General features: G+C 39.7%; 1 protein-coding gene across 2 annotated transcripts in view; it reads right to left on the minus strand.

Moving 5' to 3' along the window:
• The window catches only part of TMEM178A (transmembrane protein 178A), a 106,415-nt gene that overhangs the window by 17,567 nt on the left and 64,028 nt on the right, over nt 1–24,820 (minus strand). For both annotated transcript variants that reach the window (XM_070069211.1, XM_002709906.5), the window contains exon 2: nt 1,397–1,510. Coding sequence is in view for 1 of the 2 variants with exons in the window: in XM_002709906.5 (XP_002709952.1) it covers nt 1,397–1,510 (114 nt within the window). In the remaining variant the exon portion in view is untranslated. The remainder of the gene's footprint in view (nt 1–1,396; nt 1,511–24,820) is intronic.

The raw sequence follows: 24,820 nt of genomic DNA on the forward strand, positions 1-24,820 counted from the left end.
AGCAGAGCATGCGCTGCAGGGCACCGAACACAGGCACGCATCAGCGCCTAAAAACCTCCTCACAACATGGCGAAGAGAGGACCCGGATTCGGTTTTCCTGATTGATAGGACTTGTAAGAGCCTGTGGCAACTCTAGCAAGTAGAGCAGAGTGTGTGCCGCGGGACACCGAAGACAGGCGCGTATCAACGCTAAAAAATAAAAAGAAAGGGGGATCTGTGGGGAGCAATCCGGACTAGACTAAGTTACTCGAATTAGGACTTATTCTATGCATCTGCTCTCCCACAATATGGCGCTGGGAGAGAAGTAAACAGCTTCCGCACAGCTGCCTCCAGTTCAACCAATTAACTGTAGGACTTGCTCCTGATTGGAGAGCAGCGTACTCGGCGTGTGGGCAGCCGAGTTGGGATTGGCGGAGGAGGACTATAAAGGAGGAGAGAGACGGCATGCACCAGGAACATCTATGGGGAACAGCTAGGGGAACCCGTGCAGCCCCCGAGAGAGCCGGCTGGCGGTGTGCCGCTCCCCTGCGGAAGTGGGGAATGCGGCCAGGGGGAACTGCCCTTCCACGGAGGTGGAAGGGATAGTAGCCAACCCGGGAAGAACCAGCAGCAAACCCGGGGAGGGCCGAGCAGACGAAAAGAACAGCGCAGGGTCCTGTGTCGTTCCTCCACGAAGAGGGGGAGCGACATAATGGTGCCGTGACTCGGATGTGAAGCCTAGGCAGGGCTTAGTGTCGTTCCTCCATGAAGAGGGGGAGCGACAGAACTTGGTATAGTTGATTGCTGGCATGAGCTATCCATCACCAGGCAACTTGAGTCAACAGTTTTCAGGTAAATATCAGCCCTCTTTAGTTTCATATTGCATGCTGCTTCCTAGAGTTTTGCTTTTTCCTGACAGTGAAAAAGAGTAGTTTCTTCCATTGAGAGGTAGAGGGAACTGACACCCTCTGGGAAAATTATAACACAACACTTGTAAAGACATTTTAGCAAAATGCCAAGGTCTGAGATAAACACAGTAGCTAAAGTAAATATTGTATAAACAAAACAAAAATAAGAGTATGTAAGGTATAATCTCCTTGGATTACTAAGACAGGTATCAAAACAAGTCCTTGTACCTTGGGACTTGGCAGTTGGCTGCTGTGTACAGAAGCCACCAGGGCAGACAGGGATACTCACTACTTCACAAAGCCTCACACCCAATCTTCACACCCTGGATTTACAAACAGGCTGTGTACACAGCATAGTGAAATGGTCCTCAGAGTCTCTGCTCAGGTGGTTGGGCCCAGAGGACAACACAGGATAAATACAAGTCTCAGTCCAAACATGGGGTTGGGGGGAACACCTTCTGTCCAGAGAGACACCAATTCCTCTCTGGCCATTTCCCACAGCTACTTACGAAGCAGGTGCCATTCATCTTGCTGTATTGTCTTGGTTAAATTGAAAGGAATATTTCGTAAGCGGATTGGCTGTGAAAAGTGGTACTTGATAGCTGTGCATCGCTGGGCAATACCTTGAAGGAAATAAGAAATGCAAATTATCAGTCTGTTCATTTGTAATAGAATTCCGGAGACCTAAGGCAGAATAATGTATCCTAAGCTGAGCTGAATGTGAGAAGGGATGGGGATCTCTTATTACTCTCATTAAAAAATGTTAAGAGCTGTAAAAATCTGACATGAAATAATTTTGAAAATCATGTTTCTTTTTGAATATATTGAATTTTATAAGGGTCTATACCTTCCCTAATTGCTTCTCAATACTTAGTTTGTATTGCCTGAACAAAAACTCCTCAGGGAGATGTGGCCTCCAAGTATAGGGATGGTTGGTAGAAATCAGCTTAGAATTTTAAATTAACATATATATTACACATCTGAATTTGGTTCAGTCTCAAACTCATGAGTTGCATGAAAAAGTTCATTAGAAAGCGTGTTATTTATTTTAATATTTAATCATTTATTTGAAAAGCAGAGTAACATTGAGGGATGGGGGTGGAGAGGGAGAAAGAGAGAGAAAAAATCTTCCATCTGCTGGTTCACTACTCAAATGGCTACAATATCCAGGGCTGGAAGAGGCCAAGGTCAGAAGCAGGGATTTCCATCCAGCTCTCTCACGTGGATGGTGAAGACCCAAGTACTTGGATCATGATCCACTGCTTTCTCAGAGGCATTATCTGGGAGCCAAATCCAAAGCAGAAGTTCGGACTTGAACTAGCATGGGGCTCCAATATGGAATACCAGTGGCAGCTCAACTGGTTGCACCACAAAGTCAGCCCTGAGCCCACTATTTATAAGGAAACCAGGAGACTTCTTTACATAAAATTAACATTTGAAAAGGTGGTTTAGGTGGTAGTTATATTTCCAGACAACCCACAAAAGCTTGTTTAACTCTAGAGCAATTAATGTCATTGCTTAATAGGAATGTTACTGATCTGAATTCTGGATCATGAGTGAAAGGGTGATATTCAAAGTAGAGAGAAAGAAAAAAAAAAAATGCAGCCCCTGGTCTGTTAGATGGACAACTTTAGGCACAACACTTTGAAGTGGGCAAGTGTACCCTTTGGTTTATCTCACACCCTTTCCTCCTTCTTACCACTCTCTCTCTCTCAACCCATGCTTTTATTGCATAAATTAACATGGGCCTGTTCTCCTGAAGACGCACATCCATGGAAAGTATCTGCCCTCTCAAAATGACACAACAAACAAAACTGCCTTCTATTTTAAATCATCTTGACTAGCTGTTTAGAGAAATGCAGTATGACTTAACTAATTTTCTAAAAAGCTGTGAGTGAATGTTAGTCCTTTAACTCTGGAGAGTATTAAAAATATACATGCCCTCATAGATGCAAATAAATATCAAATTGGTACAGGTTAAGTGAAGTTTACAAACTCACACAGTAAAAGGAAGGGACGAATGTCTGAGGACACTTTGTGTCATGAGCCATTTAGTCCTTTCTGTGAACATAACTTCAGGACCATCTTCACTAAGAAAATCCTCAGACATCAGTTCACATAAGACTCACCTGGAGGGAGGAGGTGTTGTTAAAAACACAAACTCCTGGAACTCACTCCAGACATTATCAATCAAAAGACTGGGATGGAAGCAGAAACCTGAATTTTGACAACAAACATCCCAAGTAACTCTGAGGCAAGTGTCCTTGAATCTCACTTTGGAAAACACTATTCAAAACTATTTCTGATTATTAGAAGTTTTCTGTTTCTTATGAAACCACAAATTCTCTAAAAGCTCAAAACTTTATTTTTCTCTTTATACTTTTCAATATGGTCTCCATGGCAGTGGTTGGGAGATCCAAGGATTACAAATTGGGCATTCAGATATAAGTTAGATGTTTATAAATCAGGAAATGTCTGTGCTTGCAAAAAGCAAACAACCTCATCTGAGAACAATGACAGATAAAGGATGGCAAAAGCAGTGATAGCCTATATTTGCATTTCTCAGAATTATCATTCTACTTGAAATTCAGTATCAGCAGTATGGGAAAGCTAAAACAGAGCTGAAGGCATGCCCCTACATGCACACAGAATCCATTGGCAAAGACTGGGAAATTTACTTGTTCCAAGCAGCTAAGGGCACTTGTGCCCAATAATTACTGCTAGGCTAACCTAGCAGAGGCTGCGGGGGCTACAAATGTCAAAGAAAATAGACTACAGAATTAATTCTGAAAAGTAGCCAAAGAAACAAACAGCAACAACCACAAAAACAATTTCAAGCACTGGGGCGGGAAAAGAACCTAATTTCTAGTCACCACATCTTACAAATTAAAATGCTCAGTTTTTTTTTTTTTTTTTAACATAAAAGTACAAGTCATACAGCCAAAAGAGCATGGTCCTAAGTGGAAAGAAAAGCAGTCAACAGGAACTCACTCACTGAGGAAACCCAAACATTGGACTTCCTGATGAATATTTTTAGGCAGCTGTTTTAAATGTTTAAAGAACTAAGGGAAATCATGTCCAAAGAACTAAAGAAAACTATGCAAAAGATGTCTCACCCAATAGAGAATATCAGTAAAGTGATAGAAACCATGAAAGAAGAAACAACAAGCCAAATGGAAATTCTGAGGTTGAAGAAGTATAATAACAGAAATGAAAAATTCACTAGATGGTCTCGACAGAAGTTTTGAGCAGGCAGATGAAAGAATCAGCAAACTTGAAGACATGGCTACTGAGATTACACCACTTGAGGAAAATAAATAAAAAAGTGAGGAGAAATGAGGAGCACCTCAGAGACCTGTGAAATAAAATATAATTAAGTTAAACACAGAGATCCATACCCAGAGACTTCATAATGAAACTACTGAAAGCCGAAGATGGAGAATTTTGAAAGTAGTGAAAAAAAGAGCAACTTACCACATACAAGCTAATTTCTCATCAGAAACCACAGAAGGGAGTGGGATGACATATAGAGAGCCCCCAGTTTACAATGGTGCAAAAGCAATACATGCTTGGTAGAAACCATACTTCAAATGTTGAATTTTAATCTTTTCCAAGTTTAGTGCTGTGCAATATGATACTGTTTCTCAAAATCCTGGGCTATGATGGCAAGCCACATTTTCCAGGCAGCCATTCAATCATGATGGTAAACATTCAATGCTTTATAGTATACTATGTTGCTAAGCTATAAGGCTTGGTAGGTTAGGCATATTAAATGCATTTTGGACTTAACAATATTTTCAACTTATGATGGGTTTATCAGATGTAACCCCATGGTAAGTCCAAGAACATTGAGATTCAAAGTACTGAAAGTAAGAATGTCAACCCAGAATTCCATAGGCAGTGAAGTATTCCTTCCGAGATGAAGGAAAAATCAAGACATTCCCAGATAAACAACTGAAGAAATGTGTCACTAGCAGACCTTGCTTACAATGAAAAGGAATTCCTCATGTTGAAATCAAGGCAGTAACTGAATCCACATGAAGAAATAAAGAGTGCCATTATAAGTGCATTTATTGTTTGTAACCCCCCCCCTCTTTTTCTCCTCTTTCTGACTTAAAAGGCATAAAATACAAAGCAATAATTTTAAACCTGTTTCAATGGACATACATAAAAATATAATTTATATGATAATAGCAGTGCAAAGAAGGGGAGAGGGCATAACCCCATATAGGAACAGTGTTTATATACAATTGAAACTCATTTGTATTAATCTAAACTAGATTGTAATAAATTAAGATGTCAGTTTTAACCCACATGGCAACCACTTAGAAAGTAACAAGTAACAGACAACTTTGAAAAGGTACACTAGAGGGGCCAGAGCTGTGGAGCAGTGGGTTGAAGCCATGGCCTGAGGCACTGGCATCCCATATGGGCACCAGTTCTGGTCCCAGCTGCTCCTATTCCGATCCAGCTCTCTGCTGTGGCCTGGGATGGCAGTTAAGAATGGCCCAAGTCCTTGGGCCCCTGCACCCATGTGAGAGACCTGGGGGAGGCTCCTGGCTCCTGGCTTCAGATCAGTGCAGCTCCAGCCATTGTGGCTATCTGGGGAATGAACCAGCGGATGGAAGACCTTTCTCTCTGTCTCTCCCTCTCACTGTCTATAACTCTACCTCTCAATAAAATAAAATCTTTTTTAAAAAAAGGAATGGGTTATAAACATATATGTGCCTATCAACAGAGCCTAAATACGCATGGGGCAAAAAGTGACAGAGCAGAAGAGAAAAATGCACAACTCAATCCTAACAGCTGGAGACTTTGATAACTGATTTTCAATAGTGGTAGAACAAGTAAACAGAAAATCAACAAAGAAATAGGAAGCTTAATGCTACAACCCAACAAGGCACAATAGACATCTATATAACATTTTTTTCCAGTGCAACAGAGCATTCTCTAGGAGAGACAATATGTTAGGCAATGAAACAAACCTCATTAAATTTAAAAGTATTAAAGTTAAGCAAATTGTGTTCTTTTACCACAATGCAATAAAATCAGAAAACAATAACTGAAGAAAATTTGTGAGATTCAACAATTTGTGAAAATTAAGTAACACTTCTAAAAACAAAAGGTTCAAAAAATCAAAGGAGTATGTCATGAAACAGTTTATGATTAATGAAAACAAAATCACAACATATCAAAATTTATGAGATGCATTTAAAACAGTGCTTAGAGGAAAATTTATTGCTGCAAACAGCACACTAAAAGAATATATAGAATCAATAACCTTACTTTCTACTTAAAGAAACTAGACAAAGAAGAACGAACTAAACCTAAAGCATAAACAGGTTTTGCTATTAAAGTAGAAAAAATAGAGAATACAAAAGCAAAGAATATAAAGTGACATGAAAAAGTGGTACTTGAAGTGATTAACAAAGATGACAAATCTTTATTCTTTTCAAGATAAAAAGGGTGAAGATTCAAGTTACTAAAATCAGGAATGAAACAGGGTTTAACTAGTGGCCTTACAAAAATAAAAAGTATAAGAATACTATGAAAAATCACATGCCAACATATTAGATAATATGGATTCAATAGCAATTCTTAGAAAAAAATTTCAATACTGACTCAATAAGCAATGGAAAATCTGAACACACCTATAACAAGTAAAGAGATTAGGTAACTGAGTAAGAAACTTGTGTAAAACCCAATGTTTAAAGAATAATTAACAATCCTTCATAGCCTCTTCAAACAAAACAAAAGGAAGAACACTTCCTAACTCATTCTATGAGGCCAGTATAACACCAATATGAAAAACAAAAATATCATAACACAGGAAGTTATATAATATTCCTTATGAATATGTATGTACAAATCTTCAACAAGATATTAACAAAGTGAATTCAGTAACATCTAAAAAGAGTTTTAAATCATTGCCAAGTAATCTGTATCTTGGAAATGCAAGGTTGCTTCAATAAATGAAAATCAACCAATGCAATGTACCAAATCAATAGAATAAAGCACAGACACCACGTGATCATCTCACAGATACAGAAAAAGCATTTGACAAATCCATCTGATATTCATCAACAACCCTATAAGCAAGATATAAAAATATCATTAGCTCCACTAAGTAAACAGAAAAAAAAAAATCTGAAGTTCAGATAGACCTGAAGCCACAGTGCAAGGATATAACTGGGCTTTAACATATAAGGTGTTGCCAAAACTTTGAGTCTTCTCACTAAGAAAAGTCAGAAATCTTTCTTAAGAAAGAAATAGAAGACATAAAAAAATGAAAAAATCTTCTATGTCATGGATTGCAAGAATCAGTATCACCACAATGTCCACATTACCAAAAGCAATTTACAGATTTAATGCAATCCCAATCAAAATATCAATGGCATTCTTCTCAGATCTAAAAAAAAAAAAAAAAAAGATGCTAATACTCATATGGAAACATAAGAGACCCCAAACAGAAAATTTATACAATAAAAACAAAGCCAGAGGCATAACAATACCAGATTTCAGGACATACTACAGAGCAGTTACAATCAAAACAGCCTGCTACTGGCACAAAAACAGACATGTAGACCAAAAGAAGAGAATGGAAATTCCAGAAATCAACCCATGCATTTACAACCAACTTATCTTTGACAAAAGACCTAAAATCAAACCCTATAGAAAGGACAGTCTCTTCAGAAAATGGTGCTGTGAAAACTGGATCTCTATGTGCAGAAGTATGAACAAGACCCTTACCTTACACCTTACCCAAAAACACATTCAAAATGGATCAAAGACTTAATTCTACAAACTGATATCATCAAATTATTAGAGAATGAATATTGGGGAAACTCTGCAAGACATGGCATAGGCAAAGACTTCTTGGAAAAGACCCCAGAAGTACAATCAAAGCCAAAATTGACAAATGGGATTACATCAAGCTGAGAAGCTTCTGCACTGCAAAGAAACACTCAGCAAAGTGAAGAGGTAACCAACAGAATGGGAGAAAATATTTGCAAACTACCCAACAGAATCTATGAAAGCTCAAGAAATTAAACAACAAAACAACCCATTTAAGAAATGGGCAAATCGAAAAAGGTTGTACTTTTCTCTAAAAGGTAAGAGAGAACTTCCACTTTGCTTATGGCTTTGTCCAAACACCAATAGAGTTTATGGACTCAAAAAGCTTCCATAGCCTAGTCAGCTCATGTCAAGTGCCTCGAGTGGTCACTGATGTCATACATAAGAGCATTAATTGTTAACAACAGGAGTCACTGTGCACTAACTCCCCATTCAGGATCTCTGTCCTCAATGAGTTGTATTATGAGAGTTAATTGTAAAGCTAGTTCTCAAACAGTTGTGTGTGTGTGTGTGTGTGTGCCCATGTGCAAATTGTTGAAATCTTTACTTAGTACAGAGTTGGTCTTCCATGTACATTAACTGAAAATGAATCTTAACGGAGAGTGAGACTGGGTAGGGGACAGGGAGGAGGTGAGGTGGGAGGGCGGGTATGGTTGGAAGAATCACTATATTCCTAAAGTTGTACTTATGAAATTTGTATTTCTTAAAAGATAAATAAAATAACTAAAAATAAAATAAGAAATTGGCAAAGGACTTGAAAAGGCATTTTCAAAGCATGAAATGCAAATGGTCAACAAATACTTGAAAACAATGCTCAGGATGACTAGCCATTAGGACAACGCAAATCAAAACCACAATGAGATTTCACCTCACCCTAGTTAGAATGGCTTTCATACAGAAAGCAACAAAACAAATGCTGATGAAGACATGAGGAAAAAGGTACCCTAATCTGCTGTTGGTGGGAATGTAAACTGGTGTAGCCACTGTGGAAGACAGTATGGAGATACCTCAGAAATCTGTATATAGACCTACATTATGATCCAGCCATCCCATTCCTGGGAATTTACCCAAATGAAAAGAAATCAACATATGAAACTGTGATCTGTACTCCCATGTTTATTGCTGCTCAACTCACAGTAGCTATGATATAGAATCAACCCAGATATCCATCAGCTGGACTGGATAAAGAAATTATGCGATATTTTTATATATATGAAATACTACAGTGGTAAAAAAATTAATCCTGTCTTATGCAACAAAATGGATGCAACTGGAAAACACCATACTCAGTGAAATAAACCAGTTCTAAAAAGACAAATACCACATGTTCTCCCTGAAATGTGATAAATAATATAGTACCTAAAAGGTAATCTGTAAGAGTGAAACTGATACTTTGAGATGTGATGATTTTTTTTTGACAGGCAGAGTTAGAGTGTGAGAGAGAGAGAGAGAGACAGAGAGAAAGGTCTTCCTTTTTTTTCCTGTTGGTTCACCTCCCAAATGGCCGCTATGGCCAGCATGCTGCGCCGATCTGAAGCCAGAAGCCAGGTGCTTCCTCCTGGTCTCCCATGTGGGTGCAGGGCCCAAGCACTTGGGCCATCCTACACTGCCTTCCTGGGCCACAGCAGAGAGCTGGACTGGAAGAGAAGCAACCAGGACAGAATCTGGCGCCCCAACTGGGACTAGAACCCGGTGTGCCGGCACCACAGGCAGAGGATTAGCCTAGTGAGCTGCGACGCCAGCCGAAATGTGATGATTTTTAACAGGTCGTCTCAACTGTTGAGGAAAAGTGCTGTTATTTTTCTTTATACTATTTGCTGAACTCTTTACTTAGTATGGGGATAGTCTTATGAGTATAAAGAACTGAAAATAGATCTTTGTAAAAAATAAGAATGGGAATAGGAGAGGGAGGAGAAAGAAGGGTGGGTGCATGGGTGGGAGGGAGGGTATAGTGGGAAGTATTATTATGTTCCTGAATCTGTATATGTGAAATACATGTAATGTATACACCTTAAATAAAATTTTTAAAAGTTCTGAAAACACATAAAATAAAAATAAATGGAGATATCTATGTTAAAAAAAGAAATGTAATTTCTTAATTCTTAATTTTGTGGGTAGTTGAAACTGCAGGTATTTTCTGTTTGAAGCAAAAAATAATTTTCTGTCTAGTACGACCATATGCTCTTTTGGAAACCAAGCTGATTTCTAATCAAGGGTCTGGTTACACATTATCCACACCCTTTTACACTTTTTTTTTTTTTTTTTTTGAGACAGGACTGGCTGCATGGTTGACTCAGTGTCTTCCCAGAAGCTGTTTAAAGCTGGAGATGGGGTGTGGACCAGGGCCCTCAGAGTCACAGGAGCCAACCTTACAATAACTTCTTTGCTAGGGAAATGTGTGGACCCTTTAAAGATCATTGTGATTTTTCCCAGGGCTCATCTTCACCTCTGTTCCTTGCTGGCAATAGGCAGGATCCCAATGGGCAGGAAGTGTAGCCAGTAGAAGTGGACAGCTGGTCTGGGGCTCTCCAGCTACCCCAGAGGAACCTCAATGTGCCAGGAATGAAGTAATTAATGCACACATCACCAAATTGCCTTCACTGGGCTCTCATGCTAAATTTAAAGTGCTAAGAATTGTCAAATGGGAAAGGAGGTAATGAGGTTGATGAGATCTGAACTGGACAGTCACAAGCAATGCTCAAAGATCCCAAAGACTGATGATCTGGTGGTGAGGCCAGGGCTCCTCAGCTGAATTTACAAGTAAATGTTCCCTGGTCCTGGTGTTCCACTTCTTTGGAAGATGATTAGAGACTTCATGCAGAATGAAGGGAGAAAGTGAAAGTGAAGGAAAGATCAGCAGCTGTGTCAGAGACCTACCATTAGCTGTTTCAGGTCCTTGTTCTTAAATACTTGTTCCACTGTCACAGCGCCAATTCAGATAGAGTTGAAGAGGAAAGCTTATTACTGAGGGTTTGCTTGCTTCCTACAGCACACACATTAAAGCGACAAAATGAAATCTGACAAATTCACACAAGAAAAGACCAACAGTTGCTCAATGGCTTGATGGCTTGCCAAAGACAAACCAGGTCCTTCTGATAAAAAGACAAGTATTCATATATTCATAGATGGTGGCAGAGACAGAAGCTCCATGGTTATGTTATGGAGTGATACTGTGAGAAACCACAAGGAGGCATTACATTCCAATTTTTTCAAAGCTTTACATAAAAACTTTGAAATTAATTGGCTTTCTGGGTTTACAGAGCAACGGGTCTGGCTCTCTGAAAAGGAACACAAAAAGCATGAGCTCATAGCACCAGATGGCATCACACAATGTGGGGAAGAAGCATACAGAGGACTGAAAAGAACAAGTTGTAGTCTATATTTAGTGATTAATTAGCTTCTTAAAGGGCCAAGTAGAACCATTTTAATAATGATATAAACCATAGAATAAGGTGATGCATGAGATGATGCACAGGGTTTAGGGATGGAGATTTGGTCTGGTGAACTCTGTTATTTCCAATACTAGAAGAGATAAGCTGTTCCCAAGATAATTCACAGAAACGAACACTCAAGGTTAAATGAGGGAGAAACATGAGAAGCAGCAAAAGATGCTACAAAAAGTCATCACTGTCGATCGTGATGAGTCTGCATAGATGATGGCTAGAGGTCTTGCAGTCAGACTCTGACTGAATCCCAGCTGCATGACTTTTAGCAAATTACTTCACCTCTCTGAGCCCAAGTTCCCTCATCTATTAAAGAGGGGAAATAACGGCAGACCTCTCATGGGGTTCCTGGGAGGAATGAAAGAGATAATTCAAGACTTGGGATAGGATGTGGCCTATTCTTAAGCACTCCATAAATGTCAGTGTTAGATTGTGAGTTATCTCTTTTTTAAAAAAGATCAATCTATATATTTATTTGCAAGAGTGACAGAGAAGGAGCTATCTATCTGTATGTGTGTGTGTGTGTGTGTGTGTGTATAGAGAAAGAGAGAGAGAGAGAGAGACATGAGAGAGAAAAATTGGTCTTCTACCCACTGGTTCACTCCCCAAATGCCCACCATAGTTGGGCTACGCCAGACCAAAGCTAAGAGCCAAGAGCTCAATCCAGGTCTCCTATGAAGGTGGCAGGAGCCCAAGTACTTGCTGCCTCCTAGGCACATTAGCAGGAAGTTGGTTAGAAGTGTGAAGTAGCCAGGACTCAAACCAGGCACTCAGATATGGGATGCAGAAGTCTTACGCTGTGCCACAATGCCTACCTCAAAAGTTGACACCAGTCCACATTCACCATATAGAACCACTGGGCATCTGCACCCTAAATGAGCATCACAGATTAACCCAAGTGCACAGAGTTAAACAGACACTTTGTTCATGCAGATGTCTAAATTTTAATGTATTGATGGCTGCTGGATTAGAGTGGAGATTTGATCTAATTACAGCTTCTGAGAAGTGTGTCTGGTGGGAGGTGCTTAGGTCACTGGGGTTGTGCCCTCAGAGGCTGGCTCTGACAAGATGGCTGATTACTTGAGTTCAAATCAGCCCAGCTTCTCTCTGCTTCCTGGATCACCACATGGTCATTCCTCCACACCCACCATTACCATCTTCCTTCAGACACAGGACAATGGGGCTACCTCATCCTGAACTGCAACCTCCAAACTATAAGTGCAAATAAACCTTTTCTACCACAAGAAGCTCCTCTTGCTTTTGTTAAGTAAGAAAAAGCAGACTAATGTACACACACAACAGCTGCCTAACTAGCCAAACCATCGGCTTTAGTGTTGCCTCCATTCTTGCCATCTCAGTGCAAAACTCCCATCACTTCACTCCAGAGAGTTTGCTAAATCGTCTCCTTGCCACAGTTCTCCCAACCCTCAACCTACCCTGCAGGCTACTGCTAGATTAATTTACTATGCAAAGACTTCAGGCCTCTGGAGCCTCAGTTTTGTGACAGCAAAATGGAATATGAAAAACTGTAAGATTTTTGCTACATCTATCTACCTGCCTTTTATAGTATCATAAACTTGGTAAACTGGGGCAAGCATTCAGAGTAGTGATTAAGATGCCAGTTAAAATGCCCACATCCCATAGTTGAGAGCCTGAGTTTGCTGCCCACCTCTGGCTTTCTGCTAATGAAGACCCTAGGAGGCAGCAGGAATGGCTCAAGTAGTTGGATCCCTTCCACCTATGTAAGAGAACTGAAGTGAGTTCCCAGCTCCTGAGTTTGGCCCAGCCTACCCCACATGTTGTGGGCATGTCAGGAATGAACTGACAAATGGGAGCTTTCTCTCTTCATCTCTCAAATAATTAATCAGGGTCCAGAGTTGTGGCATACTGGGTTAAGCCTCCACCTGCACTCTGGCATGCAATAAGTGTGTTGTTAGAGTCCTGGCTGCTACACTTCCTATCCAGCTCCTTACTAATGCACCTGGGAAAGCAGTAGAAGATAGTCCAAGTCCTTGGGCCCCTGCACCCACGTGGAAAACCTGGAAGAAGCTCCCGGCTACTTGCTTTACCCTGGCCCAGCCTTGGCCATTGCAGCCATTTGGGGAGTCAACCAGTAAAGGGAGGATCTCTCTCTCTCTTTCTCTGCCTCTCCCTCTTTGTAACTCTACCTTTCAAATAAAAAAAAATCTTAAAAAAAACATTTTTAAGAGAATTTGCATTTTTAAAAAACTTAATATGTTGCTTTAAATTAAGAGCTTGACTTGCCATGATATAATTATGAATTTATTTTTGTTACATATTGTTTTAAAGTATCCAAAATGTATAACTACTATGTAATTGCTTATTAAGAAACTTTACTGCTTTGCCAATGTGCCAACTTCCACACTTTGACAAGCAGAAGGTGAGAAAAATCTCTCATGCTGCCTCGGAGGATAAAATTGGGGTTTCCATTGTCTGGTTCTGTCATACCCATGTCCAAGAACACACAACTGGCTTCCTTCTGAATCAAACCCAGATACTAGATTCCTATCATTTATCCCCACCTCCTATCTCATTTATATTTAATTGGCTGTGCCTGGTCCCCAGGGGTTGCCCCTGTCCTCCTACATATGTCCCCAGCCAGTGCCATGCCCATTTCTGTGACTGTTCTATACCTAAGCCCCAGCCTTAAAACCACCCACAACCTTTGGAGAGCCGTCCCCAAACACCGCAGCCTGTGCAGCACACTCTCCTCTGGTTTGACCCTGAAGTCAGAGACGAAGCCTCACAATCTGGTTCTTCATCGCTGTGCCCCTGTTACTCCTAACGGATCTGAAAGTCTGCTCTTCTGTGAATGGCCAGAATGCCTCAGGAGCAGAGGCTCTGACTTCTTCCTGGACACCTGACACGTAAGAGATATGTCTGTAACAGCTACTGATTGCAATAGCAGTGCTTGTATCATTGATGCATATGATTCTCTGGCAGACAGGGGTCAGTGACAGGCTTCAGAGCTTCCAGAAACATTTCATTTTATTTAAAAAAAAAGATTTGTTTATTTATTTATTTAAAAGAGAGAGTTACAGAGAAGCAGAAAGAGAGAGAGAATCTTCCATCTCCTGGATCCCTGGTTTACTCCCCCAAATGGTAGCAATGACAAGGGCTGGTTCAGGCCAAAGCAAGGAGCCAGACACTTCTTCCCATTCTTTCATGACGGTGCAGGGGCCCAAAGACTTGGGTCCTCCTCTGCTCCTTTCCCAGGGGCATTAGCAGGGAGCTGTATTGGAAGTGGAGCATCCAGGGCTAGAACTGGCACCCATATGGGGTGCTGGCGCTGCAGGCAGCGGCTCTACCCGCTACACTACAGTGCTGTCCCCTGCTTCCAAAAACATTTTAAAGACAACTTGGAATTCTGCAATCAGCCCATGGTCAGAAAAACAACTCTGTTTCCCACCAGCTCTGTCCACACACATCCCAGTTTGAAAGGAAAGATCAATCACGGGGTCATAGGACAGGGCAGCAGTCACGTTGCTGTGAAAGATTTCGTTTCCGAGTCAATCAGGTGTTAAGCAAAGTGTTTTCCTCAGGATCCCCTTCATTGAGTATGAATGACTTTCATTTACACAAACAAACCAAGTACAGTGCGTTTACTGGCTTACCACTGACTTTTACACCCTCAGATGGCCAAAGCCAGACTAGAAAGTAAAGCCCTTCAAGGCAAACCCATCAAGTCTGCAGAATTGAAAGGAAAGACATACAAAATTAGTCAATCCAGGCAGCACTGTCCAGAGGAAACATGCTGCGAGTCATGTATAATTTAAAATTTTCTGATAGTCACATTAAAAAATAAATAGGTGAGATTAACTTTAGTATCTCTTAATCTACCATGCAATCAATATTTTGAAAATTATTAATGATCTACTTTACCTACTTTTTGTCATATTAAGTCTGCAAAATCTGAATCTGGTGTATTTTCCACTCACATCCCATCTCCTTTTGGGCGAGGCTCATTTCAAGTGCCCTACAGTCTTATGATGCCTGGTGGCTACCGTATTAGAAAGGAGATATTGCCAGATGAAAGTCAGCGAGACTCCAATTACAGTAGAAGCAGCTGGGAGCAGGAACACAATCGGGCGTCACTTAACAACGGGATACCTTCGGAGAAGTGCATCTTGAGGCAATTTTACCATTGTGCCAAGATCACAGAGTGTACTTCCACAAACTAAGATGGTATAGCCTACAATACACACAGATACATTGCTCATAGGGACCAAATGTGTTCAGCGTGTTACTCCACAGAACAGTGTCGGCAAGGGTAGCACAATTCTGTGTAACTAAACATAGAAAAGATGCTGATTAAAAATGCTATGCCTCTCTAGGAGCCCTGCTAGGAATGGAGCTTGAAGGTCTGGAAGTCGTCCTGGCTGAGTCCACGAGGGAGTGGTGAGTGGACGTGAAGGCCTAGGACGTTACTGTACACTGCTGCAGACTTCCCCAACACTGTACCTAGGCTACACTAAGTTATTATAAGACATTTTTCCTTAGCTTACTGTAACTGTTTTACATTAAAAGCTTCTGAATTTTGTTAAACTTTTGACTCTTATGTTAATACTTCAAAAACACACACTGGACAGCAGTATGAAAATGGGTTCCTTAGGGGCAGGTGCTATGGCACAGAAGGTTAAGCCTCTGCCTGCAGTGTCAGCATCCCATATGGGTCCAGCTGCTCCACTTCCAATCCAGCTCCCTGCTAATGCACCTGGGAAAGCAGTGGAGGATATCCCAGGTACTTGGGCCCCTGCACCCACATGGGAGACCTGTAAGAAACTTCCAGCTCCTGGCTCCTGGCTCTGGCCTGGCCCAGCCCCAGCTGTTGCAGCCATTTGGGGAGTGAACCAGTGGATGGAAGATCTCTCTCTCTCTTTCTCTCCCTCTCCCTCTCCCTCTCCATCTGTATCTCTGCCTTTCAGATAATAAATAAAGACATCTTTAAAAAATGGTTTCTTTCTATCCTTATTCTACAGGCTATTTTCTATTTTTTTCTTTTACACTTTAACCTTTTATTTAAAAAACAGGACACAAACACACGCATTAGCCTAGGCCTGCACAAAGTCAGAATCATCAGTATCAATGTCATCACCTCCACTCCTTGTCCCAGTACATGCACGGTCTTCAGCCAGCCCCAAGCAGGGAGCTGTCACCTCCTATGAGGGCAGTGCCCCCTGAAGAACCTGCCTGGGGCTCTCCTGGAGGAGTGTCACTCTATTCAGAAGCATGTCCTTGGACGTTTGCTTGATTTCTTTCGTTCATCACAGATGTGCTCGTAAGCAGATAATGTATCATGAACATTTCTCTCCAGTGTGAAAACTTTCTGGTGTGTGGTTTCTGTTTTCTGACTTTTTGAAGAGCTTACTGAAGCCTGCAAATGCTTCTGTTCAATCCTTTACTGAATGTTCTTAGGTTCTTCTTCTTTTTCTTCTGCAGTTTGCCTTTCCCTTGTCTTCTCTTCACCCATGCACTCCCACTCCACGTCCACTATAATCTTACGAGGCTACCATGGTAAATGCAGTCCCTCATTGACCAAAATGTCACGTGACTGTATTGGACGTAGGAAGTGTCTGAAAGGTATGAAGGCTATTTTTTGTTTGGATCCTCTTTCCACAGTAGATTATCTTCTGCCATCATTGTTTCTTATTACTATTATCAGAGAATCAACTTCTTGGTAGTCATGAAATTATCTTTGTGCCCACTGTTTATTCTCTTTGGAGCAAGACAACCTGAATTTGCATTCTGGCTTCACTACTCACTGGCTGTGTGCTCTTGGCAAGTTTCTGAAGCTCTCTGGGCAATCAGTTTCCTTAGCTGTACTATGTGGACAGTGATAGGAACTGACAGGCATCCTCTCATGGGAGGAATAAATGGAACAATCATTTGATGTTATTAGTATTAGTTTCCATTATTGTTATTATTATTACTTCTTTATAATTTTTCCAAAGAAACCCAGGCAACTGGACTAATTTTTAAAGGCAAGACTCAGATGAGTTCCTTAAATTGCAAACACATGATCTTTAGGAACCAAAGACAGAGACCTGAATGACTAATCAGACAGATTGAACCCATTGAAGAGACAGTAAACATCATCACAGGAAATTCACACAGAAAAGTGGCACTGGAGAAATCAGACTAAGGGTGTTCCAAGAGGCAGGCATGACCCTGTGCAAAAGTGGAAGCTGTCATTAGGTTAGGGGAGAGTAGACGATCACTGATTTGCTGAATTCATGTTTAAATCACCTTTAGTATTGTAATCATATTATGCCTATAATGAAGAGTAATGAAATACTTAAAAATTTAACCCCAGGGATTCTCCGCTTTTCAGAACCATCACAGCACACAGTTGGTGACTTCACTGGAACAGACAGTATTTATGATTTGAGGCTAAAGACAAGGTATGATTTTTGTGAGCCACTGCCTCATGGGAAATCGAATACAGTCATCAATTCAGTGGACGCTCCACTGAAACACACCGTGATGCTCTGCTTTCCATAGGGGATACTAAGTTACAAGGACAGGCCAGGAGTCACTGCTGGTTACTCTTGGTCACAGCACACTGACCTCAGAGAGATCGATACGGTCAGAACCAACGCTGCTCAGTAGTACAAGGGCTGTTTAGACACACCTGCACTTAAAATCTCCAGGATTCCAGAAAGCATCTAGTCAGTTTGAAAACCTAGAATTTTTTCCCCTCTCCAGTATGCCTCAAAATTACTGTGAATAATAATAAATGATTCATTCTTTAAAGATAAGATTAAAATGATGTGCTTCAAAATATTGGCAGGAACTTGGGATTTTATTTTTTTTCCTGCATTTAATATGTGCTCATAAGCAGAAGCATTGTGGGAGCAAAAACAACCCCTCTGGGCCTGTATTTCCTCATTTATAATATAAGTGGTCTCACAACGCACACAAGTCATGAAGATCAAGTAAGACAATATATACCAGTGTCTTAGCACAGGCCTAGTGCATAGTTCATGCTTAATAAAGGTTAATGTCTGCCCACTCCCTTTCCTTTCCTCCTTTATAAGCGCAACAGTAAAGTGTGTCTGAGCGACTGCAGCACTTCTTGTCACTTCATTCTCATCTCCAGCATTTAGGAGGAAAAAAGCAGCCAAGCATCAAGTGCTACCACCTCTCCCTTCCACTCCCCTCCCTGCAGTTTTTCTTATTGTGGTAAAATATATGTAACATAAAACTTCCTATCTTCATCATTTTTTGTTATATATATAAGGCTACTTCCAAAAGTTTGTGGAAAATGGAATTAAAATACAAGTGTATTTTGGTGCAAAAAGTTTTTGAAATTTACATAGTTTTTCCATAATACACATTTTCCATGAACCTTTTAAATATTCCTCATATTGAAACTATATAACCTGATGATTTGAGATAGGTATATATTATGAAATAAGCACAATAAAGCTAATAAACACATCCATCACTTCACAATTCTATCTTTCTGTGTGTGTGTGTGTGTGTGTTGTTAAGAACACTTAGGATCTGCACGATTAGGAAAACTTATAGTATATGATAATCAATGTTAGCTATGCATACCACACTGTACATTTGATCTCCATAACTCATTCACCTTGCAGAGCTGAAACTTTGTATCCTTGATTCATCACCTATCTCCTCTTTACCCATGCTCAGAGTCCTGATACCACCATTCTACTTGCTGCTTCTCTGAGTTTGACTATTTTAGAATCCATACGTGGGATTATGCAATACTTGTTTGTGATTCTTATATCTGGCCTACTTCGCTTAGCATGTCTGCCAGGTCCATCCATGCTGTTACAAATGGCAGAATTCCCTTCCATTTTTAAGGCTGAATAAAATTCCATTGCATGATTACGCCACATTTTCTTTATCGAATCATCTGTAGGTGGATATTTAAGTTGTGTCCATGTCATGTCTTGGCCACTGTGATGTGAATTATGCTGCAGAGCAACTGAGGTTGCAGATACCTCATCAAGATTATGATGTCTGTTCCGTTGGATAAATACTCAGGAGTGGGATGTTGAGTCAGATGGTAGATTTATTTTTAATTTTCCATGGGACCACCATACATTGTTTTCCTTAATTGCTGTACTAATTTACATTCCCGACAAAAGGGTTGGTGTTCCCTTTTCTCTGTATCTCTGCAAAGCTTATCACTTCATTTTTCTCACAGGTGTGAAGCAGTACCTCATTATGGTTTTGATTTGCATTTCCCTGATGACAAATGATGTTGAGTACCTTCTCATAGACCTGTTTGCCATTTGTGTGTCTTCTTTGGAAAAGTCTCTAATTGGGTCCTCAGTTCATTTTTTATTTAGGTTATTTTTAGTATGTTTTGCTATTGAAGTATATGAGTTCCTTAGATTTTTTTTTGTATTAACATCTTCAGATATCTGGTGTTCAAATATTTTCTACCATCCTATATCTTTTTCTTTTTCTTTTTTCCTTTGCTGTTCAGAAACTTTTTAGTTTGATATAACATCATTTTTTAATTTTTGTTTTTGTTGCCTGGGATTTTGGTGTCAAATCCAAAAAATCATCATAAAAAAAAACAAAGTGAAGAAGGTTTCCCCTGATGTTTTCTTGTAGAGTTTTACCATTTCATGCCTTACATTTAAATCTTTAATCCATTTTGAGTTTTTTTTTCTGTATGGCATAAGTGTTCAATTTCATTCTTTAACACATGGACCTTCAGTTTTCCCAACACTACTTATTGAAGATACTAGCCTTTCCTCATTATTTTCTTGGTACTTTTGTGAAAGATTCACTGAAAAGGGGTTAGCATTGTGATGCAGCAGCTCAAGCTTCTACCTGCAAGGCCATCATACCGTATCAGAGAACCAGTTCAAGTCCCAGCTACTCTGCTTCTGACCCAGATACCTGCTAATGTGCCTGGGAAAGAAGCAGAATATGGTTCAAATACTTGGGCTCCTGCAACCCACAGGAAAACCCCAGATGGAGTTCTGGGCTCCTGGGTTCATCCTTTGCAGCTGTTTGAGGAGGAGTGAACCAGAAGATGGAAGATATATATATATATATATATATTTTTTTTTTTTTTGACAGGCAGAGTTAGACAGTGAGAGAGAGAGAGACAGAAAGGTCTTCCTTCCATTGGTTCACCCCCCAAATGGCCACTATGGCTGGTGCTGCGCCGATCCCAAGCCAGGAGCCAGGTGCTTCCTCCTGGTCTCCCACGCGGGTGCAGGGCCCAAGCACTTGGGCCATCCTTCACTGCCTTCTGGGCCACAGCAGAGAGCTGGACTGGTGAAGAGGAACAACTGGGACAGAATCCAGCGCCCCAACCAGGACTAGACCCCAGAGTACTGGTGCCGCAGGCAGAGGATTAGTCTAGTGAGCTGTGGTGCTGGCCTGGAAGATCTATTTCTACCTCTGTCTCTCCCTGACTTTCAAATAAATAAATCTTTCAAAAATTAAAATTAAAAAGATTCATTGAACATACATGTGTAGATTTATTTCTGGGCTCACCATTTTGTTCCACTGATATGTCTGTCTTATACTAGTGCTATGTTGTATTGATTACTATAGATTTATAATATAATTTGAAATCAGGAAGTGTGATGCCACCACCATTGTTTTCTCAAGATTTCTTTGGCTATTAAAGGTATTTAGTGGTTTTCCACAAATCAAATTTTAGCAGTTTATTCTATTTCTGTGAAAATGTCATTATAATTTTGATAGAGATTGCACTGAATTTGAGGTTCATTTTATGGAGTGCAAACATTTTTACAATATTAATATTCCCAATCCATGGACACGGGATAACTTTCCACTCATTTGTGGTTTGTTTCTTCATCAATGTTTTAGTTTTCAGTGTATAGATCTTTCACCTCCTTGGTTAAATTAATTTCTAAGTATTTTATTATTTTAATACTATCATAAATTATATTTTCTTTCTTAATTTCTGTTTCAGATAGTTTCTTGTTAATGTATAGAAATGCACCTAATTTTTGAATGTTGATACTGTATGCTGAAATTTTGTTGACAAATTTTCCAATTTTTCTCCTGTTAGTAACTTCTACTTTTGTACCACTGTGACCAGAAAAGATATTTAATAGAATTTCAATCTTCTTAAATTTATCAAGTTTGTTTTGTGGCCTAGCAAATGATTCATCCTGGAGAACATTCTACATGTGTTTGAGAAGAATTTATATTCTACTACTGTTAGATGAAATGTTTTCTATTTGTCTATTAGGTCCACTTGGTCTATAGTGTTGCTCAAGTCAGCTATTTCTTTATTAATTTTCCTGTCTGGATGATTTAATAAATGTTGAAAGTAGGGTAACGAAATACCCTATTATTATAGTATTATTATAGTATTTCTCCTTTAAGTTCTGTTAATATTTGCTTTATAAATTTAGATACTCCAATAAGGAGTGCATATATATTTACAACTGTTATAGCCTCTTGATGAACTGACCCCTTTACCATTATATAGTGACCTTTTGTCTCATGACAGTTTTTGACTTGAAGTCTATTTTGTCTGATATGATTTCTTTGCAGTTACCATTTGCATGGAATAGCTTTTCCCAACCCTTTGCTTTCACCCTACACATTTCCTCAAAGACAAAATGTAGGCTTCATATAGTTGTTTTCTCTTTTGTAGTTTCCCTCCTTCTCTATTGCTCTATTCCTTTGTTTTTTTAATTTTAATTTATTATTATGTTTTTAGGATGCAGACTTTCTAAGTGGAGTCTTTTTTTTTTAACGAGTACAACTTTAGGAATACAGTGATTCTTCCCACAATACCAGCCCTCCCACCCACTCTCCAATCCCTCCACCCCCTCCCTCTCCCATTCCCATTCTCCACTAAGATCCATTTTTGATTAACTTTACACAAAGAAGAACAACTCTATACTAAGTAAAGAGTTCAAAAATTTGCATGGAAAACACACACACACACACACACACACACACATAAAAAAACCTGTTCCTCAACCGTTGAGACAAGGGCTGTTCAAAGTCGTTGCATCTTGAAGTTAATTTCACTTCTTTTTTTTAGAAACTTAATTAACTTTAAAGCAGCACCCCAGAATGATACATCTTTTGCTAGCACTTAGACATAGTTATAATACAACTCTTTGAGGACAGAGGTCCTGCATGGGAAGTTAGTGCACAGTGACTCTTGTTATTAATTTAACAATTAACACTCTTATGTATGATGTCAGTGATAATCCAAGGCTCTTGACATGAGCTTCCTGTGCTATGGAAGCCTTTTGAATCTACAAACTCCATCAGTATTCAGACAAGGCCATAAGCTAAGTGGAACTTCTCTCTTCTCTTCAGAGAAAAGTACCTCTTTCTTTGATGACCACTTCTTTCCATGGGGGTCTCACCCACCGAGGTCCTTCATGTAGGACATTTTTTTGCCACAGTGTCTTGGCTTTCTATGCCTGAAATGCTCTCATAGGCTTTTCAGCCAGACCAGAATGTCTTAAGGGCTGATTCTGAGATCAGAGTGCTATTTAAAGTGATTGTCATTCTATGAGTCTGCTGTGTGTACTGCTTCCCATGTTGGAACATTCACTCCTTTTTAATTCAATCTATTATTATTACCAGACCCTTAATATTATACATATGATCATTTTAACACTTAAGATGGTATTTTTACCAACCAGCTTAAGGGGACTTGGGGTCCTATTAAAAGTTTCTAAAATGTACTTCTAGAAGTAAGTCTGTAGGAAATGTATGCAGAACTATTCAGCTTTACAGTTACAAACTTTAAGCTGGCGCCATGGCTCACTAGGCTAATCCTCCGCCTTGCGGCGCCGGCACACCGGGTTCTAGTCCTGGTCGGGGCGCCGGATTCTGTCCTGGTTGCCCCTCTTCCAGGCCAGCTCTCTGCTGTGGCCAGGGAGGGCAGTGGAGGATGGCCCAAGTCCTTGGGCCCTGCACCCACATGGGAGACCAGGAGAAGCACCTGGCTCCTGGCTTTGGATCAGTGTGGTGCACCAGCCACAGCACGCCAGCCACAGCGGCCATTGTGGGGTGAACCAACGGCAAAAGGAAGACCTTTCTCTCTGTCTCTCTCTCACTGTCTACTCTGCCTGTCAAAAAATAAATAAATAAATAAATAAATAAAAATTTTTAAAAAACAAACTTTACACACCTCATAATTACAACTTTAGGAACATGGTGATTGTTCCCACTGTGCCCACTCTTCCACCCATACTCCCAACCCCTCTTCCTCCTCCCTCTCTTATTCTCGCTTTTATTTTTTATTGAGATCTATTTTCAATTGTCTTTATACACATATGTTTAAATCTATGTTAATTAAAGAGCTCAACAAATAGTATAAAAAACTGTTCTTCAACAGTCAAGACAAGGGCTTCTCAAAGTGTCAATTTTACTTCTAAAGATTGCCTTTTAGGTGCTCTGTTAGTTATCATGGGTCAGGGAGAACATGTGGTATTTGTCCCTTAGGAACTGGCTTATTTCACTAAGTATGATGCTTTCCAGGTTCATCCATTTTGTTGTAAATGACTGGATTTCATTTTTTTTTACCTCTGTGTAGTATCCCATGGTGTATATATCCCATAATTTCTTTATCCAGACTTGAGTTGATGAGCATTTGGGTTGACTCTATGTCTTAGCTATTATAAATTGAGCTACAGCTATATTCTTTTGTAATTTGATGATTTTTTGTGGTGTTAATACTTTGATTCCTTTACCTTTTGTTTAGCTACTACAGAATTTTTCTTTGTGATTTTCATGAGGCTTACATAAAACATCTTTTTGTTATGACAGACTATTTTAAGCTGCTAACAACTGATTAGATTAAAAAACTTACTTCCGCCTCCTGTGCACATTCTATATTATTGATGTCACAACTTACATCTTTTTATAAATATGAGGGTACTTCAAAAAGTTCATGAAATGGAATTAAAATGTAAGTTTATTTTGGTGCAAAAAACTGAAATCCACTCATACAAAGGGTCTTCAAAAAGCTCAAGGAAAATACATATTATATAAACAGGCATGGATTTCACATTTTTTGCACCAAAATAAACTTCTATTTTAACTTCATGTTCATGAACTTTTAACAAATTATTGTAACTGTGGTTTTTTAAATATTTTGTCTTCAAACTTTTATACTGACGTTAAAAATATTAAACCTCAGGTCAGCATTGTAGTACAGCCAATTAAGCAGCCACTTGCAATGCAAGCATCCCTAATCAGAGTGTCAGTTCGTGTACCAGTTGTTCCACTTCCGATCCACCTTCCAGATAATGCACCTGGGAAGGTAGTGGAAGGTGGCTCAAGTTTTGTCACTCACATAGAAGACCAGAATAGACTTCCTGGCTCCTGACTTTGGCCTGACCCAGGCATAATTTTTGTAGCCACCTGGTGACTGAACCAGAGGATGGAATTTCTCTTTCTCTCTCTCTCTCCTGCTGCTCTGCCTTGCAAATAAATAAATATTTTTAATTTATATATCACTATTACAGTAGTCTGAATTTTACTACATTCTTAACATTTACTGGTTTTTAATTTTTTTAATATTCAATAGACATATAGTAATTGTAGCTATTTATGGGACACAGTATGACATTTCAGTACATGTATTCAATGTGTAATGATCAGCTCAGGATG

The sequence above is a fragment of the Oryctolagus cuniculus genome, chromosome 2 (genome assembly GCF_964237555.1).
Source record: "Oryctolagus cuniculus chromosome 2, mOryCun1.1, whole genome shotgun sequence".
Lineage (NCBI taxonomy): Eukaryota > Metazoa > Chordata > Mammalia > Lagomorpha > Leporidae > Oryctolagus > Oryctolagus cuniculus.